The sequence below is a fragment of the Anopheles arabiensis genome, chromosome 3 (assembly GCF_016920715.1).
Source record: "Anopheles arabiensis isolate DONGOLA chromosome 3, AaraD3, whole genome shotgun sequence".
NCBI lineage: Eukaryota > Metazoa > Arthropoda > Insecta > Diptera > Culicidae > Anopheles > Anopheles arabiensis.
Genome location: NC_053518.1, coordinates 10,261,834 through 10,280,281, shown reverse-complemented (window position 1 = coordinate 10,280,281; position 18,448 = coordinate 10,261,834). Strand labels below are relative to the sequence as shown.

Genomic DNA, 18,448 nt, shown 5'->3' with positions numbered 1-18,448 from the left:
TGTGCTCGTATGTGATCGTGTATCATTGTTTTTTTTTTGTTGCTTCAATGCGGGTGTTTCAGTGTGTGGATATCTTTGTGTGTGTGGGTACTGCTTTGAGCGTACAGGTGTGCCATCATGTAAAAAAGAAGCTTTTATCACAAGGGGTGCGCTGCAGCATGATGCTGTGCCGAGAGAGGGGAGAGAACACTGATTTTTATAGCAACAGCATAATGAGCCAGATTTATTTTTAAATAATATGATCAAAACACAATATCTAAAAAACAATAATAATCATAATTGCCCTTAAATTAATTTCAAACCTTCAAATCATATGTAAAATAATATAACATAATTCCAAGAGCTTTATTTGAAAGCCCGCCAGCGCTTCAAAGCGACGATAAATTATGGCAAACCACTTTGATCACACACCCTAACACATAGACACTCTCACACCAACAACAGGCTCTCGAAAGCTTTCGAACCATTCAACGAAACAGCAACTGCTGAGTTCCGCCCTGGCCATTGGGACAGGCCGCATAAGTTTGTTTTCATCCCTCGACGAAGGCAGTGCTGCGTCACCGAGCTGCGGTCCGAGCATCGGAGACCCGTCGTGGGAAAGAGAGTGTGTGTGTATTGTGTAAAACCAATTTTACAGCAAAAGAGCAACAATTTGTGGATTTTTGTGTTGTGATTTTAACTTTACCGTCTGTTTGTGCAATAAGCAGAACAACTCAGTGGCGTCTCGAACCTCGTTTTGTGTGATTTTAATTGCTCTTCGGGTCGGGTTCGGTGCAAAGTGGTGATGTGTAAGCGAACTACACGGCGTAGTGGATCGATTATGCTTAAAAGTATGTAAAAAAACATGGTCCCGAATAGAATTACCCTTAACTCTAAGCAGCGAAACGGGTGACATTCGATCGTACTCTAGGTGCTGCCGAAACAGCCAAAAATGGATCAAATTTCGTGCACAATCTACAAGAAAACCGAAGGTTAAGTGAGAGATACACCAAGAAGCAGCAGCAGCTCCAGGGTGAAAGAAATTCCGTTACCTTCAGTGGCCAAAAAAGAAGGGGAAAGGGGGGACACGTTGTGAAAGGAAAGAAAAAACACTCTCAGCGAAACACACAGAGAGAGAAAAAAACCTTCTCTGGTGCGCGCGGTGAAGAAAAAGCTCACCGCTACGGCAAGCAACGAACCCTCCACCTCACGGCGGAACTATTAAAACAGGTAACAAAAAAAACCCCACAAACACACATACAAATACTTGGAGGGGTTGTAAGAAATATAGAAAAAGCACAAGAAAAAAACAACAACATTCCAACGAGATGTGGCTTCGCGGATGAGAGGATGGGAAAAGATCACTCAGGTGTAGTAACAACCGGCGAGGGCCGTAAAGTTGTCGTTAAATAGGTAATAGCAGATCAAGATCTCGAGTAGAACCGAACATGCCCGCACTGCTTCACAGTGTTTGTGTGTGCGTGTGTGAGTCTCGAGAAGAATGTGACCTTTCCCTTGTGTCCAAGAAGCTGACCTGCCACCGATGAGAGCTGGGGAGTGCGGCGAACGGGGAGCAAGAGATGGCTACATAATAGTTGGAGGTGGTGGTGGTAGGACCGATCGCCAACGATCACCACACAAAGAGAAACCGTTTCACTTTTTCCTCCGCTTTTAGCGTAAGGGTAAAGGGACTGGACGTTGCCGTTTGCGTCCGTGTTTGTGTGTTGCTAGCATTCCCGAACGTAGCGTGATCGCTGCTACGCTATGATCAGCTAATCCGCCTCGCAGCGCAGAAGAAGGTTAAGGTGAAGGGCTCCGAAACGTGAGGAATGTAGCAGTTTGCATGCCTTATTTGCGTTACGCGGGAGAATTGTAACAAAACAGCGGCGGTTACTCATGCCGCTCGTGAGGTACGTTGTTTTTCCCCTTTATTCTTCGCCTTTACCGGCTGTTGATTATAGACTGCCACACTACACTCTGGCACTACGGTGTAACACTGTCACGAAATGTTTACCAAACAGCAAACGCGTTCTGGCCTTTGTTGGTTGCCACCTGCCACACCGCACATAGCACACAGACACACGGGGAGCTGGAATCGACTTTTCCGTGATGGTGAGGATACGCACCAAGCATAAGAACGTGGATCAACGGGAGGATAATTGGTCCGGGCGGAAGGAGATGAGTAGTGCTGGGATGGATGAGTGTGTTGCCTTTTTATATTATCATTACCACTGCTGGGCGGCTGGCACGATCGCTTCGCGCCGAAAGGAAGGAGTCGAGGTCATTTGCAGGAAGTCAATAATTATTCCAGAGCCTTTTTGTATCATCTGCCCAGTGCGGTCAGAGCCGGCTTGAATGGGGCCAGTTGTACAGAACAGCAAACAAACGCGTTTTAGTATGGAATTGTAATACATTGGCAGCATTTATTTCGATATTGAAATTGCTAGCAAATGGTATTAACGATGAATGGTAGCATTTTAGAAACTTTTCGGTCAGGAATTATTTATACCATTTCACTCTATTGATAATTATATTAGGTTACTAGCTGGCCCGGTAAACCTAGTTTTACCCCACATTTTATTAACTGCCGATTAAGTATTTGAAGTTGCAAATTACTTATCCGGCACTACAACCGCTTTGCTTTGTTTACACTTGCGAGTTTAACATCAGTAACCAAACATGTTTATGTTACAATTATTAAAGCAAGCATATTTGTTCGTTTTGGAACCTCAAACAGCAAATAGGACAAAGCGAAATAGCATGTATTTTTTAATTCATTATTCCCAAACTAAAGTACTCCATCTCTGTTTTGTCATTATGGATATTTATGATAGCATCGTAAACCGCTAGGCATTTCACAGTGAGTGTAAACCGCACCTTACACCGAGTGTAAACCGCGCTTCACACCGACTGTCAAAGTGCTGTATACAACTACAACAATGATGTCCTTTGTATGGGAGTTAGAAAATTGCTAATAAATTAAGTTTAGTGCAACTTCTGAAAATGATGTGAGTCTTAAAACCTATTCTCATACCACCGTAAGGTGTGTGCAAAGTTTCGTTGAAAATGATCCAGCCGTTTCGGAGTTTGCTCGCGACAAACACCGTGACACGAGATTTATATATATATATAGATAGATTGATGATGAAGTGTGTAATCATATGAGCAAACATTCTGGCTTGTAAAGTCCAAACATATTCGAGTTTTCATACTTCTAATGGCGGGCAAATTGAAACAAATTATTTTAAAAAATGTTAAAATATGTTTCAATATTCAATGTTCAACCTGGTGTAATGTCGGGCAAGTAGTCTATAAAAAATATGAGGCTAAAGATTACTGCAATTTTTTCATATTTAATTTTGTGGCATCAAAATATCGCACTCGTGTATAAGCACCTACATCATCTCTCGATTACGGTTGCACAGTGACGTACAGAAAAATGTTCGTTTTTTTATTTGTTTCAATGTTTTCAAAATGAGTGTATATATCAGGTGGGCTTATAGTTTTCTTCCTCACCAAATGACAAATTGACAATATGTTCCATAATAAAATCTAGTATGCCATGCAGTTGAAACGATATCTCGCAGAACTGGTATGTGGATTTACTTAGGCGTAGCATGAAGAAAGAAGCCACAAAAACTTACGTGACGGCCAGTTCTTGGATAACAACGAGGATTTAAAGGTTACAGGATTCAAAAAAAAAAATAAAAGGAACCTTCGCCAAATCTGACACATATGCTTCAGGCAGCATGCAAGAAGCAGTGTACCAACTGAACTAAATATGATATTTTACTAAAAGTGAGGAACTTATCAAAGTGCCTGTGACTATATCCTTTAGTTCGGTTCAACAGACCACCGATTGTTCTCAAATATCGTTAAAAATTGTGCAAATTTAGTATAGAACTAGGACTTATTCTATATAGAATAATCTTCAAAGCATCTAGTTTGTTATGGAACTAACTGTTAACTCAGGTTTTCATCCTCTTTTCGTTTTCAGAAGTCAAATTGCACTGAATATGCCCACCAGATATATCAACTCATTTTGCATATTTTTAACATTTTAAATGCATGAATTATGTATTCTGTAGTTTCTTAGGTCATGTAGTATTGTAGTAAGTGTATGGAAATGTCACACAATAGTAGTAGTAGTATTTTAAAATATTATTATTTTTCCAATTTTTTTATTTTGTCAGTTAAACGCTTTGAATCAAATTGAATATTATGTATTACACAAAAGTGTTATAAATATTGAAATAACTTACATCACACCAGAATTGTTGCATCAAAAGCAACCATGTTCTCTTTTTATGTTAGTCACTGTACTTGGTGTACATTCGCCCTAATCGCGCGGAGCGTAAACGATATCCTCTCTCGCTCTCTCGTTCACGGTTTGCTCTTTCCAGCGAACGAAGGGCCGGCAGACACGCCGAGAGCGAGTATTCTCTCGCAAACGCCCGCCCCAGCCGGACGTGTGTGCGTGTGTGGACCAGTGCGCGTAGCGTCGCCCTTCGGCCGTGTGCGGGTTTGTTTTGGGTAGCGCCCTTCATCACAGAGGGGTTAATTGAGCCAATGTAATTTGGCTACAATACAACAGTGCGATATAGTGTGTAACTTACCCCGAAAACTCCCCATTGTGCATCGGAGAACGTGTTCATTGTGTGTCAAACCAAAACAATCAAAAAACGGTGCCCACTTTCACTCCGGAAGATTATTGTTTTTTTGTTGTTGTTGCTGCAGCCTGCTGTGTTGTGTGTTTTTTTTTTCTATCGCTGCTCACGCGGCTGTCACTGGAATTGAGGTTGGATGTGTTCCGTGCCGCGGGTGTGTCGCTGTGTGTGTGTGTGAACGGCAACATTGTGCATCGAGCTGAATCAAACATCAGTTTGTTTTTGCCACTTTCGAGGTGAAATAGTGTGTAATTGCATGACTTACCCAGGCGGTGGTACAGAACAATCCGCCACAGCGGTGTTAGACAGAGTTTGTTGTTTTTTGGAGCAGAGCTTGGGGCGTTCTGTTTATAGTTCGGCGTCGCCAATTGCCACGGCCGCCGGAAACGGTCGATTTTACAACGAGGCCAGCAGCAGCACCAAACCCACAGCAAACACTTGGTGCCGAAGGTGTGTCATTCTTGGTTCTCGATTCCCTCGGGCCCAGCTGCTTCGCTGTCTGTCCTCAGCCGCATTGTGTTAGATGGTGGTGGTGGTGGTGTGTGTATCTGTGTGTAAACAGGGGCGCCCGCCGAATGTCCAATTCTTACACTGCCCGATGTTGTGTGCCGCATGTTTAATGTGCTTCTTCTCTTTCTTCCATTGCTTCTTCTTCTTCTTTTCTTGCTTGCTGCCTGCGTTTAGCATTCGAAACCTTACCCTTTTCCTGTGCGTGTGTGTGTGTGGTTTCCTCCCGTCCGCGGGTGCATTTGTCTGCCCCCCAAAACCTGCCCGCTTTTGGAGGAAAATGAAAAGCACTGACGGTGATGGGCAGATGGGTTCGAACCCTGTTGTAGCCAGCTTATCAGCGCCTTAACACGAAACGGTACCACTGAAAAAGGAAAACGCAAGAACAGCCTGCTGTGGTGGAACACCAGGAACAGCTGTCAAAAAAACAGAAAAAACGCAACAAGTTTGTGCACCGACCAACCGGCACCGGAAAAAGTAGAACACAACCATATACACACACACAAACACACCCATCAGTTCGCGGCTTGACCGATAGCGATGGCCCATTTTTCGCTCACCGAAATGCCGACCGACCTGAAGGTGACGGATACGTTCCCGAAGAGTGGCCGCGTAACGGAGGGTAAGTGGCGCTTTTCCTTTTCTTCTTCACCCCATTGCACACCGCGATTCTTGTTTCATTGCACCTTTTTCATGGTTTTTTTTCGACACCCGTTCTGAGCCGGCCAGTGCAACGTCCCGTTGAAGGGAGTTGGATGGGTGCGTTCTTATCAAATTCCAACTGGAAGAAGTGTGAGCTTCCGATATCCGATATTGCGCCGAATGTTGATTAGAATCCTACTGAATCGGTATCAAAATCCTCCAACAAGAGTCCGTATTGGATGGAGCTGCACCGGGAACGAAGCCGTCTATCGTTGGATTTTGGAAAAGAAGTGCCCCAATTAAGCACGGCGACGAGACGACGAGCGATAATTGATGTCACTCTTTGCTTCCTGATGCGAATCGTTGGCGTGTGCCAATAAGAAGAGTGAATGACTTTCACCACAACAACAGCCGCGCAAAGGAGAGGGTCAACAGACGACCTGTGGAAGATTCGACGACGAAGATCAGTGGATGGTGGATCAGTACCATGAATCATCTGCACCGGAGCCAAGTGGTGACAAGTGCGCCAAGCTGCTTCTCATTCCCACATTGGCTGCGCTGCTGCTGCTGATTTTTAATTCAATTTCGTACCCGTAGCAAACCTTTTTAATTGGACACAATTTGTGTGGCCGGCTCGCTGGAGGGTGTTCCAACGCGGATTGAAATTGGAGTAACATTGCAGCAAAGCTTTGCATTTGGAGCGATTGTTTCGACCACGGCTTCCCACCACCGATTGCTCGGGTCGGTGCTATGTTGAAAAATCATGAGACTTTTGGTGGAAGCGATAGTGTTTGGCAACTCGAATAGAGGGATATTGTACTGGTGGATGCCGATCGAGAGAAAGAGAGAGAGAGAGAACCGTGTGGCTGCGATTGCGTGGCGTGTTTGTTTGAAATGCACAGACCACATTGATAAGAACGCCCGTCAATAACAGCTCAAAGGGCGGCCCGTTTCCTCAGCTTGTAATAACAGCAAACGCAGCACAACACGATCCATGTTTGGTCAGCTGGAAAGGTAGGGAACGTGATGGTAGAGCGAGATTTAAAAGGTAAAAATGGCAGGGCCCGCTGGATGAGGTTGAAGTTGAAAAACATGCCTTGCACGTGCATCACGTGTGTGCCCTCTCGACGACGGGGCAAAAAGGCAGCAAAGCAGAGAGAGATGGATTTATTTTAAACCGCTGTTTTATGTGCCTTTCTTCCATCGGCAACCGTGATTGAAGAGGAAAAGATATATATTCCCGGTCATGATGGATGGCTAGGGTTTAAGGGCTGCTGTGAGTGTACAAATTCGAGGCTTAAAACGATCGTTAGCGCCTGCCCCTGGCTTTCGAGGGTTCCAGTTATAATTAACTCAGTGTGGTGACAGGCAAGATGTGTATGGCCCAACAAACGGAGGGGACACATGATGTAAAACATATTGTTTGGCTCTTTTTTTGGGGGCTTTTGTGCCCTTTTCCGAGATAGTTGTAACAAGTTGAAATTGTAATTTAATCTGATTTCATTTCACATGCTTAAAAACAAAACCAGAGATAGAGCATTCTCTCAATCATGCACCATTACCAATGGCAATGAACCCCTCGTACCAATTTCCCGGTGCTCTCACACGCTCAACCGGCTCTCGCGGACGGCGAAAGGTTTGTCGCCTCTGGTGGAATGTGCTAGCGACTTTCGAGTCCAAGCGAATGCGCAGGTTACAAGCGCACACAGAAGTCATTCTCCAGACGCACTGTAGTTGCTGCGGCATTAGGAAGTAATATTTTTAGCCCTGCGTAATGGTTCAACTCCAATGCGTATGGCCCTATGATGCCCCGTTCATCATGCCGGGTACGGTCGTTCATCATCATCATCAACATCGCGAAGGGTGGTGTGTACGGGGACCTAGAAGTGCGGCAGCTTGTTTTGAGATCTGATCGTGTGAAGATCGACGAACCGCAGCAGCACAAGCGCGGTGAGAAAGGAACGACGGGAATACAAAAGGCGAGGCATTTATTTTGGGGGCCCGTCGCGTTGTTGTGATCTACCTTCGCTCGCGCCCAGCCCTCGTTAACGGAAAGCGTTGTCGCGATGAGGAAGAAAATTATGATCGAATTGCGTTTTCCTTGTACAGAAGGGAGAGAGAGAGAGATCTAGCGATGCTTTGGAAGCGAAAAGATGATTTTGCCGGGGAGGCCGTCCGGAGGGCAACGTACCATTTAGAGATGGTTCGGTTTTTGGGAAGATTTGGTGGAACGTGCGTGCCGGTTTTCCTTCTTTGTTCGCGGAAAATTGCGCTCCAAACATAAAAAAAAACACCCGTTTTCTCCACTTAGCATAAGAGACCTTTGTGTGGTCGTGCTGAGGGAATTGCTATTATTGTTTCATTTGTGTACGGTATTGGAGGATGGTATTGGAGAAGGCAAGGAGGAAACAATTTCAACTTCTTCCTCTCCCTGTTTGCTTGCTCTCGTAATCTTTTACCCTCTGCTCTTATTTTTAATTCGCAAATCGAGAGTCTGTTTTAGGAAAAATGGGGGGAAAAGAGGCAAAAACGGACGCGAGGGAGTTTGATAATAATTATCCACCACATTTCCGTTACGCGGTGGCGTTACACTTTCTCCCGACCCATTGGCATTTACTTTTACTCTCGTCATTGCCACGGTGCATTGAACCCCCCTCTTCTGGGCTGTCAGGTGGTGGTGAACATCGCTGCCACCAAACATTCAAATGCTCTCCTCATCTATCAATCATCATCTTCAGCCAGGGGGAAAACGCCCTCACTTTTGCCTTCCTTTTTTTACCGATTTACGTTGAACAACGTTTACCTGTCATTACAGTTCGCATGGAGTAATCTTATCTTGGTGGTGGAGGTGGTGGTGGTGGTTGGAATTTTCTTCGCTTTGTTTCGCTTTTCCAATGCAGTTCCACAGAGTGAATCGTTTCGAAGGGTGGAAAAACAATTTGCCCGCTAAATATGCTTTCATAGTTCCATTTTCATATTTTTGTGAAAATTCCCGCAGTCCCGCCACTGCTGCTGCTGCTGCTGCTACGGTTTACGCGTGGACCGGTTGTGCGAGTGCATTGACCGCTGCTTTGAGAGCAGTGGTGGGGAAGCGTGGCAAGGCAGGGGACAAACACCGTTGCCACCGTTGCCACCTAAGCGCTGTGCTGGAAAATGCGCTGGAAATACGGTTACGGTTGGTGGTGGAATGCTGCACGGATTTAAAAGAGAGAGAGGGAGAGAGACGTGCAAATGGGGGAAAGACAAGCGTAAGAGCAAGCAAGTGAGAGAGAGAGAGCAAGAGCGATTGAGAATGAAATAAGTTTAAATGGAATGTAACGGAAGTGCAGGAGAGAATTACAGAATACGGTACACAGTCTGTGCTACAATTGGTATTGTATTTTTATATTTTTACCAGTGGTGTGCAAACAAATTTAAAAAAGTTCTTATATTTCAACAAGAATAACATTGATTTGTACTGCAAATTGCATAACTTAGGGCGTTGTTCTCTCATACAGGTTAAATTTTTGCCTGCAAGTATGCAATTTGCCTTACATTATTCATCTCATAACCGTTATCTTAGCGTTACTTTCAATTCATCGCAATACAGGGTTTTCCAGGAGTTCTCATAGTTGTAGGACACTTCCTTGACTCTTTCCTATGGGAAGTGAACTTCATATGAAATTAGACTCTATTGGAGTTCTTGGATATTCCTATTGGATTTGTCCAACAAGTGTGCTATAGAGTCCAATTCCCTTTACATTAAGTTCATTTCACGTAAGAAGGAGTCAATAAAGTGTCCCACAGCTATGAGAACTGCTAGAAAATCCTGTAAGATGGATTATTCTTTATGGAAAACCCCCAAAAATGAGCTTTAAAAACCAAAAAAACGCAATTAAAAATAAAAAAGTAACTGTTCAACCTGCCCTTAAACCACCGTGCCGCAACATACGAACTCCATTTCCCGTTACTTCCACGCGAGGCGGTGCAAAAAAAGACTTTCATTTCCCGCAAACAGGGTAAACCCGTTCCTTCCTAACCGGGGGCTTTGCAAACCGTGCACAAAGTGCGTGTGCGCGCGCTTTGAGTTCAATTCTCTCGCTCTCTCGGGGCCCAAATGCTCATCTGCTCGGAGCTCGCCGTATCCTTTTCGGAGGAGAGCCTGTTTAGCCCAGTCCCCGGCAGGCACCACCCGGTTACACCATAACAAAGGCACACGGGACAACGACACGTTTAACCTGTTGCATTCGCGTGGGCAACCGCGAGCAAGTCGTGTGTGGGCACAAAACGACCATATTGGATGTGTTAGAAAGTAAAAATCACATTGCCTTGTGCGTTCGTGTCGTTGGAAGCAGGCGTGCGTGCAGGAACTGAAATCATGGACAATCAATGCCGGGGGTGAGTTCACATTTCCTCCCAACCGTTTCAACTGGTTTTGAAGAGGTTTGAAAGGTTCCAGAAATGAGCTCACATGCAGCCAGTTTAGATGTTCTTGTCAAAAAAGAAATGCCTAAACCGGATACCAGCTGGCTGATAAGCAATCGGACTGTGATGGACTGTGTGAATACTTTGTGAAGATGCGAACATGCGAAACATGTTATGATGTATTGCATGTACTGCAAACAGACGGCAACGAATGTTCGAGTGTGGAACTCGTTCCTGGAACTGATTTATGAGCTGGTCCTTTCCCGACAGATTCTTGCCAAACAAGAATATAGTAAGTACATGACGCAATATTATGGTTCTTAGCGTGTAATCCATAAATCTTACGCCTGACGGTTGGGCTCTCAGGCTAGCAAAATCCATTAATTGAAACAAATGCCAACTTTATCAGGCTTTTAGTCATGCAGAAGTTCTTACTTCCCGACGCCCACCAAACACTGGAATAATCCTACCAACTGCATTCCTTTGCATAAAAAAACATCTTCAACTTGTTTTATTACTCAACAAACAGTCTAACGAATGATGTGTGTGTGGGTGCGGGTGTGTGTCTCTCTCTCAGCATGCGAATGTGATGTTGATGCAGTGACCCGAATCTTAGTCAAAGATCGACTTGTTCTTGTGGTAGCACTGGTACAGGCTGAACGCTTTATCGCACGCCGTCTCGCCCTCGTTGTTCTCGCACACGTCGGCGAACGCTTCCGCCTTGGCGGTGGGATTGCCCTTGGACAGTTTGGCGATCAGCACGTCCCGGTTAGCCGCGCCACTCTCCAGCGTGAAGCCCACCTTCGCGAACATACACTGGATGGTACACTGGAAGGAAAGATAGGAAGGAGAGCACCACGACGGTTCGGGGGGTCACAAAACTCCTGCAAAACCTTGGTTTGGCAAACAGTCGAGGCTTACCTTGGCCGTTTCATTGTCCAGCGTTAGGTCGCCCAGCCGCATCTTGGTGGCAAAGTCCTCCGGCAGCTCACCGCCCAGCTCGGCACGGCACTGCTCAGCCAACGATTTGGCAATCTCGTGCTGCTCCTCGGTGAAGAAAGCCTAAAAAGGGCGATAGAAAACAGCAGGGATATTATAGACCTGCAGAACTCTTAATAACTTATCACTCTTCATCGTACCATCGTAGAGACAGCGGCCAGCAGCACCACGAACACAATCTGGAGGCTCTGCATGATGATGAATGAGGCGGTGGTGGTAGGATCTTTTGGATCTTAACGATCAGGCACGGGCACAACAAGGCACTATCTTCACCGGAATCGGATTCGGAAATGAGATGCTACCATTCGATTTCGTGTGCCTTTTATACGAACGGCTTAGAATCGCACCGCCGGCAGTAATCGGAACGCTCCACAACGAAAAGCGAAAGATACTGGAGAAGAATAAATCCATCTTGATTTATGTCCAGCTTGTTTTTTTTGCGCGCCCTGTCTGCTAATTTCGGGGAGGCTCGCCAGCCATCTCCTTGTATAGCGTGCGATGTCCTCTTCAAGGCCAGCCAGAGCCGCACAGATGCATTCATTAAACTGCATCTGGGGTGAATTTGTGCAACCCGGGCAAAAAGGATCTCGCTCTCTCCCTCTCTCTCTCTGTGTGTGACAATGGGTGATGCTCTCGGGGTGATCATCTTCAGCACAAGGTCAAGGTTATCAGCTTGCTCTCCTCCACCTTGGACTGGGGGGTATGTTACTGCAGGCCAATTTTAGGCCCAGAAGGCCAGCCTCTTTTTCCGTGACATAATTTATAACAATCCACACTTTCGCGTCGTCTTCTTTGCGTAATTTTCACGCGATTAAGTATCCTTCCATGGCGGAATCGGTGGCAGACGACGAACCCCACCATCCTCTGGAAAGTGCATCACGGGCTCTCTCTCTCGCCCGTGACCGTTGACTCCATATAACAATCGGACGGATTCTCTCTCTCAGACGAAAAGAGCAGTCAGCTCGCTCCAAATACAAACCGGGTTGCAATTTGTAAAACAAATTAGTGGCGCTTTGTTATTCACCGACGGTGCCTTCACGCGCAATGTCACACGGGTGGTTCGGTTGTGGGAAGCAAAATCACTGCTGGGGCAGGGGAAATCACTTGCCTATTAGTTTATAATGTAGCGTTGTGTGCTGGTAGTGTTAATTTTAGTGTACAACTGCACAATTGACCTTATTTTTCCCTTCGCTTTTCCCTTTTCTTTTCATCGCTACTACGCAAAGTTTGCAAAGAATGGCTCGTGCGGGAGGATGGTGCCTTAGCATATCAGCTGCAGAACCAAGAGAGTAAGTATCTTTGTGTGTGTGTGTGTGAAAATTATAGTTTTAGTAGTGAATTATTTCCGCCCGGTCCATTGCAGTTAACGAACACTACAAGGGTAACAAACAGCGCAACCAAATCGTGCGGCAGGACTTCCCCACCGCCCTGTCCGAGCAAATCCGGGAGAAGGAGGATGCGGAGCGGCAGGCAGCACTGTACCATCAGATGATAAACGAGCAGTAAGTGTGCTCAAGCTTTCGTGCTATATTTTATCACTAATTTCCTCATTTTATTCGCTTTTGCTCCAACAGAGAGGAGATGGACGCAAAGGTGGCACGCGACATTGCGGACCAGCTCAACCGGGAGGCGCAACTGAAGCGTCAGATGGAGCTGCAACGAGGCGAACTGTTGGCCCGCAAGCTGCAAGAGCAAGCCGTGCTGGGAGATCGTAGACATCCGCCCGGAGTGGCGGGAAGTTCCGGCAGACATCCACCGTCCGCGCAGGAGCAAAACGCATTCCCGCTTCCACCCCGTGCGCATCCAAAGCCAAAGCCCGGACCGGCCACGAACGGCAACCAGGAGCACGCGGGAAGCTCCCACTTTATGGCGCATTCGCCACCGCCGTCCGCAGCGCAGCAAAGCAACGAGCCGCCGGGTCTGCATTACGCCTCGTTGGACCTGAACGCCCCGAAACGTCCGCCACCGCAGCCCGTGTTTCAGAATGGCCGGGCCGTACCGCTAAGTCCGCCTCACCATGCCGCCACCGGGTATCAGGAGCGGCTGGAAGTGTTTCCGCCTCCACCGCCGCCGCCAGCAGCAGCTGCAAACTTCAACCAGTACTCGGACGACGAGGAACCGGTCAGCGGGGGACAGTACGCCAACGTAAACCTGCACTCGCACACGCCGGAGAAGAAGCAACCGCAACAGGCGCCACCGTACCGGCAGCAGCCGGGTCGCTCGTTACAGCAGCAAGCGGCCGATCTCGTCGAAAGCATCCGGCCGTACGATGTGCCGCTGTCGAACGATGACTTTTCGTACCAGTATCCACTGCCACCGACGGTGAACAACATTTCCGCCCCTTCGGGCAGTAGAGCTGGTGGTGCAGTGCGGTACGGAGGTAATAATAATAATATTATCGTCCCCACGACGACGGAGGCCGACTATCAGAACAATACAAACTTTAACAAAATGTCGCCGGAAAAGTACGTGGCGCCGGCTGTGTCATCGAGCCGTCATGTCGCTCCCGAGGGTTACGGGCGACGAAACGAAGCTCCACCGCTGCAGCGAACGTCCGCCAACCCCATCAACTACAATCTGTACGATGATGACGATATTGATGAGGCGCTGGCAGGCACGAGCGGGACGTTTACGGCGACGCCACTCAATCAGCTGGGGCTGCCGGTTGAGGCGGGACCGAGCGGCCGGTACGCGAATGGTGGAGCGACGCCGAAGACGGGTCACTCGCATCACAACCACAACCACAACCACCATCATGGTGGTGGTCATTCGCAACAGCACGGAAGCGGAGGTGCGAGTGCGATCTACCAGAACCAGCCTCATTCGTCGCACGCTTCGCCGAGCCACTCGAAAGCGAGCAGCTACGACAAGACGGATCGGATCCGGACGCTGCAGGAGCTTGGGCTGGCGCCGGACGAGATCCAGGAGATCGATATGCGGCTCGAGCAGGAGCTGCGCGATGCGGTAGGTTGTTTGATGGTCAATAATGAACGTAAAATCGTTAAGTCAGGTGAAACAATGTAATGTAACTCATCAACTGTCCGTCCCGAGCGAGTCTGCACTCTGGAATAACATGTCGGATTCGTATACTCATGACTAGAGGCAGACTCGTTTGGGAAGGATGGTACCCGTTCGTCGCTTACCGTGCTTATCAATGCTTAATAACGAACGCTCGGATACAAACAGATAAGATAAGGTCAGAGTTTTATCTATATAACGTGGTACGGCTATTTATTGCATTAATTTAATCCAATAGATAACTTACTATCATGTGGTTAAGTGAGTTGTAAGGTGCAACGAATCAAGTATTATGTCAGCATGACTTTACATCATTTGTGATCAAAAATGGTTGACAAAATACTAATTTTCTTTCCCCTTTTCCCCCCATAGGAACTGGCCCGCAAGCTGCAAGAGGAGGAAGGCGGCACCGTCGATCAGGAATTCATCGATCGTAAGGTAGCGATGGAGGCGCAAGACAAAGAGCTCGCCAAAATGCTGCAGGAGCGTGAACGGGCCAAGGCAAAGCGAGCTCGCGAGAAGGCCCGACTAAAGAAGGAGCAACGGCTGCAGCAACAAAAGCAGGAGCAACGAGCGGATGGCACCGTATCGGAGGATGACCCGGGTGCCGTTGGAGAAATTGTTGCTGCTGCTGACCCAAACGCCGATCCGGATGCGATCGTTGACGCTTCCTACTCCAACCCGATCGATATGCTGCAGCAGCAGCAACAGCAACAGCAAAGGCCACCAAAGCTGATCTCCCCGACCGGCTCTGCCGCCGGTGCGAGAGGATATTACGGCGCACCGGTGCCAGTACCGACGACGGACCATCCACTGCACAACCATCGCCAGCAGGGAAGCATTTCATCGCACGGCTCGGGCTCTGGCAGTATCGGTAACGGTGGACAGCAGCAGGCAAACCAGTTCGCAGGGCCAATCAGTGACGAAAACTACTCCAACCCGGTCGACATGATTAAGCAGCAGAAGCAGCAACAGCAGCTACTGTTCCAGCAGCAACAGTTGTTACAGCAGCAGCAGCAGCAGCGTGGTGGACCGAACCTGAAGCTGTCCGCGAACGTGCAGCGGTTAATTGAGAATGGGCGCAAGGACGATGAAATCTATGTGCTGCCCGTTTCGCAGGAAGACCATCCGCCCATGGAGCTGCCCCAGTCGCAGCGTACGCCACCGAGAGGTTCGATGCATCCGGCCAACGGTGGGCGGCACGTGTCATCGCCTGGGTCAAGGTAATGAAGGACGACTGAAGTGAACGTTTTAGAAAGCTTTAGACACTAATATTCATTTATCACACTTTAGGAATCAATACCTGGACGATAACATCGCTGCAAAGATTGATCCAACCTTTGGCAGTGGTGCCGGTGGCATGGGACACTCTCCAACCTCCACCGGGACGTCCTCTTCCGCCGCAAACGCATCGCAACCAGGTATTTGAAGCAAACGAATTGTTTCCTCTTGAAACTAATGCCACAGATCTTGATTTCTTTTTGCCTTTCCGCTACAGACATACTTGAATTCTCCGACCCCGGGTCCTCTAGTCCAGTGCCGCCACCGTACATGCCGATACAGGGTACACGCCGAACGAACGCGCCCGATGGCAAGAAGCGCAAGTCGAAGGAACGCTGCGCACAGCAATAAGCGACTGGAATTGATGACGCACGGGAATGACGTACATCAAACACTGCCCTTTTGCCCCGCGCAGGAGTACCGAGGATGTATCGAACCGCATTTATTTTGCCAGGCCGTGCTGCACTCAGAAGCCGGCAGTATGTTGTGTGGAGTATTTAATTGCTAAAGCAACCCAGAGAAGGGAGCCTTTTGCAAGTTGGCAGCGCCGTGGTTTAAGCCTTAAGTTGTGCTTAACGTGTTTTGTGTGGTATGATTTTAAATCTCACCAGCCTCACCTAATATTTATCGAACGTTGTGGATCGGCGGGAGAAGGAGCGATGATGGTCAGAGCGTACCGTGTTTTGGTGCTCCGGCTTCGGCTCAGTGAAATATATGTGTTTTATTTTTTCTCTTTTGTAATAAAAGCAATGAGTTGATATACAAAGCATGGTTTTGTAATGTGTCTTTTTTTTAACTCCACAAAGGAAGGTGACATAATTTCAAACAGATAAAAATTTCCGGTGCTTTGCCGATCTGTATTCTGCAAGGCGAATAACATCGCTTAGTCAAGACACAAACCACACCACCGTACAGCGACATCTAGGGTGCGTCAGAAGAAACTACACAGTGCGGTGTAACTGGTGGGTGTAACGCTGTTAGCCAATCCATTAACCCTTGCACGACTAGGGACAATATTTTTTCACTGTACAAAATATTAGTTTTCCGATAACATAAGTTCAAGGTGGCAAATATATTTTGGAAAAAATAAAAATTAAAAATCAATTTTGTAATGATTAGAATTAATTTGAATTAATTCAATCAACCGATGAACTCAAACTGAGCACAATCCGAAGGCAGAAGAATAAAGGCAGAAGAAATAAACCGACACAGAAGTAGACTGAAGATGTTGCCGGTATGACGATCCGTAAACGAATGACGTTTATTGTTCATTGCCGCGCGCACGATGATCATGACAGCGGTCATGATCAAGTTTGACACACGAAGCACAGTGGCCGCATCGTGGTCATATGTCTAAGATATTACAGCTCGGCTATCCTGACCTAGGATTGACCTCAATTCTATTCTAATTTAAGCAATACGATGCTGTCTAGTAATACATCATGTTATATGTTATTAGACCATTTCCTAAGTTTGTCTACCTCTAAAACTCCGTCATAAGGCATCTGCGTGATCTGAAATCCATCAACATCTCTAATTACATAACGGTCGTGAGGAAGTACTTTATGAACTATATAAGGGCCGCGGAACTTGCAGACGAGTTTCTTATTTGCATTAGTGGAATCTGTGTATTTAATAGCTACCAGATCTCCTTCAGAGAAACTAGGGGCTGGCTTGGTTCTATTGGCTACGTATTGTTCGTTTCGATATTGTGAATATTCAATGTTAGATAACGCTTCAGAACGAAGAAGGTTTAAGTCACGGTTTGTTGTAACATGCTTATCATTAAGAAATTCATGTAATTCGTCTAAGATCTGGCCTCGTTGCTCAATGCCGAAAAGAAGAATCGAAGGAAGAAAGTTTGTGGAACTATGGACAGTATTGTTGAGGGCATGTTCAGCGGATCTCAAATGCGAACTCCAATCAGAATGGTCAGAAGAATTGCATAATTTGCTTAAAATGGGGCGAAGTACACGATTAACACGTTCCACCTGCCCGTTCGCTTGAGGGGAACCGGTTGCATTAAGAACATGAGTGATATCATTAGAATCAACAAACTCTTTGAATGCGGTTGAAGTAAAGCATGTTGCACGGTCACTTATAATTCGCTTCGGTCTGCTATAATATGACATATATTGAGTGAGAGCTTCACATACTTCATTAGTATTAGTTGTAGCGGTAGCGTATAATTTTGTAAATTTGGTGAAGGCATCTATGACAACCAATATATATTTCTTGCGAGATGTAATGTTGGGTAGGGGTCCTAAATGATCAATATGCAACGTGTCGAATGGTACGGGTGTCTTTGGAATACTGTACATATTTCGGTTGTTAGTTCTTGGAGGTGCTGAATAGACGATGCATTTTAAACAATTTTTAATGAAGTTCTCAACTCTTGGTTTCATATGAGGGAACCAATAGTGTTGGCTAATGGTTTGGCAAGTTTTGCTAATGGCAAGATGACCAATCTTTTCGTGATTGTGTCGGATAATATTGTCTACCATTTCTCGTGGCACATATAATTGAAGATGATTTGTGGAAGACTGACGATATACCAAACCATCTTGGAGGATAAATCCTTGAACAGAACCAGCTTCAAGTTTTTGTCGAAGGGTATTTATTAAGGGGTCTTGGGATTGAGCAATCTGAAGTTGGAAATCAAGATCTAAGTCGCTGATTGCTCCAACGGCTTCAGTTCGGCTTAGAGCGTCTACATGAGCCATAGAAGTTCCAGATCGGTAATGAATTGTGTAATCATAGTTTTCTAAAAACAAAGACCATCTTGCTATTTTAGCCGATGCATTCCTGTTTTTTAAGGTTTCGACCAATGAATTGCAGTCAGTAAAGATTTTTAAAGGCAACCCATGTACGTATACATGGAATCTTTTAAGTGCATAGATAACGGAAAGCGTCTCTAGCTCGTAGCTATGCAACTTTGCCTCTTCTTTTGA

General features: G+C 46.5%; 2 protein-coding genes across 6 annotated transcripts; one reads left to right on the top strand and one right to left on the bottom strand.

Moving 5' to 3' along the window:
• The first annotated feature begins 527 nt into the window (after positions 1–527).
• Positions 528–16,264, top strand: LOC120900654. Of its 5 annotated transcripts, none has more exons than XM_040307958.1 (8): positions 528–1,209; positions 5,331–5,775; positions 12,425–12,487; positions 12,562–12,700; positions 12,773–14,162; positions 14,589–15,439; positions 15,510–15,637; positions 15,715–16,264. In XM_040307958.1, exons 2-8 carry the CDS (start codon positions 5,694–5,696, stop codon positions 15,846–15,848), a joined length of 2,787 nt encoding a protein of 928 aa, XP_040163892.1. In that variant the 5' UTR covers positions 528–1,209; positions 5,331–5,693; the 3' UTR covers positions 15,849–16,264. The 5 variants fall into 5 exon arrangements, with proteins under 5 accessions (XP_040163892.1, XP_040163890.1, XP_040163891.1 ...); XM_040307956.1 differs by lacking the exon at positions 528–1,209 and adding an exon at positions 4,414–5,096; XM_040307957.1 differs by lacking the exon at positions 528–1,209 and adding an exon at positions 4,414–5,186.
• On the bottom strand, positions 10,682–12,498 carry LOC120900655 (general odorant-binding protein 56a-like). Its single transcript, XM_040307960.1, has 3 exons — positions 11,339–12,498; positions 11,121–11,261; positions 10,682–11,027 (listed from the first exon to the last, which is right to left on the bottom strand). The coding sequence occupies exons 1-3, from the start codon at positions 11,390–11,392 to the stop codon at positions 10,812–10,814; spliced, it is 411 nt and encodes a 136-aa protein (XP_040163894.1). The 5' UTR covers positions 11,393–12,498; the 3' UTR covers positions 10,682–10,811.
• Positions 16,265–18,448: the final 2,184 nt, after the last annotated feature.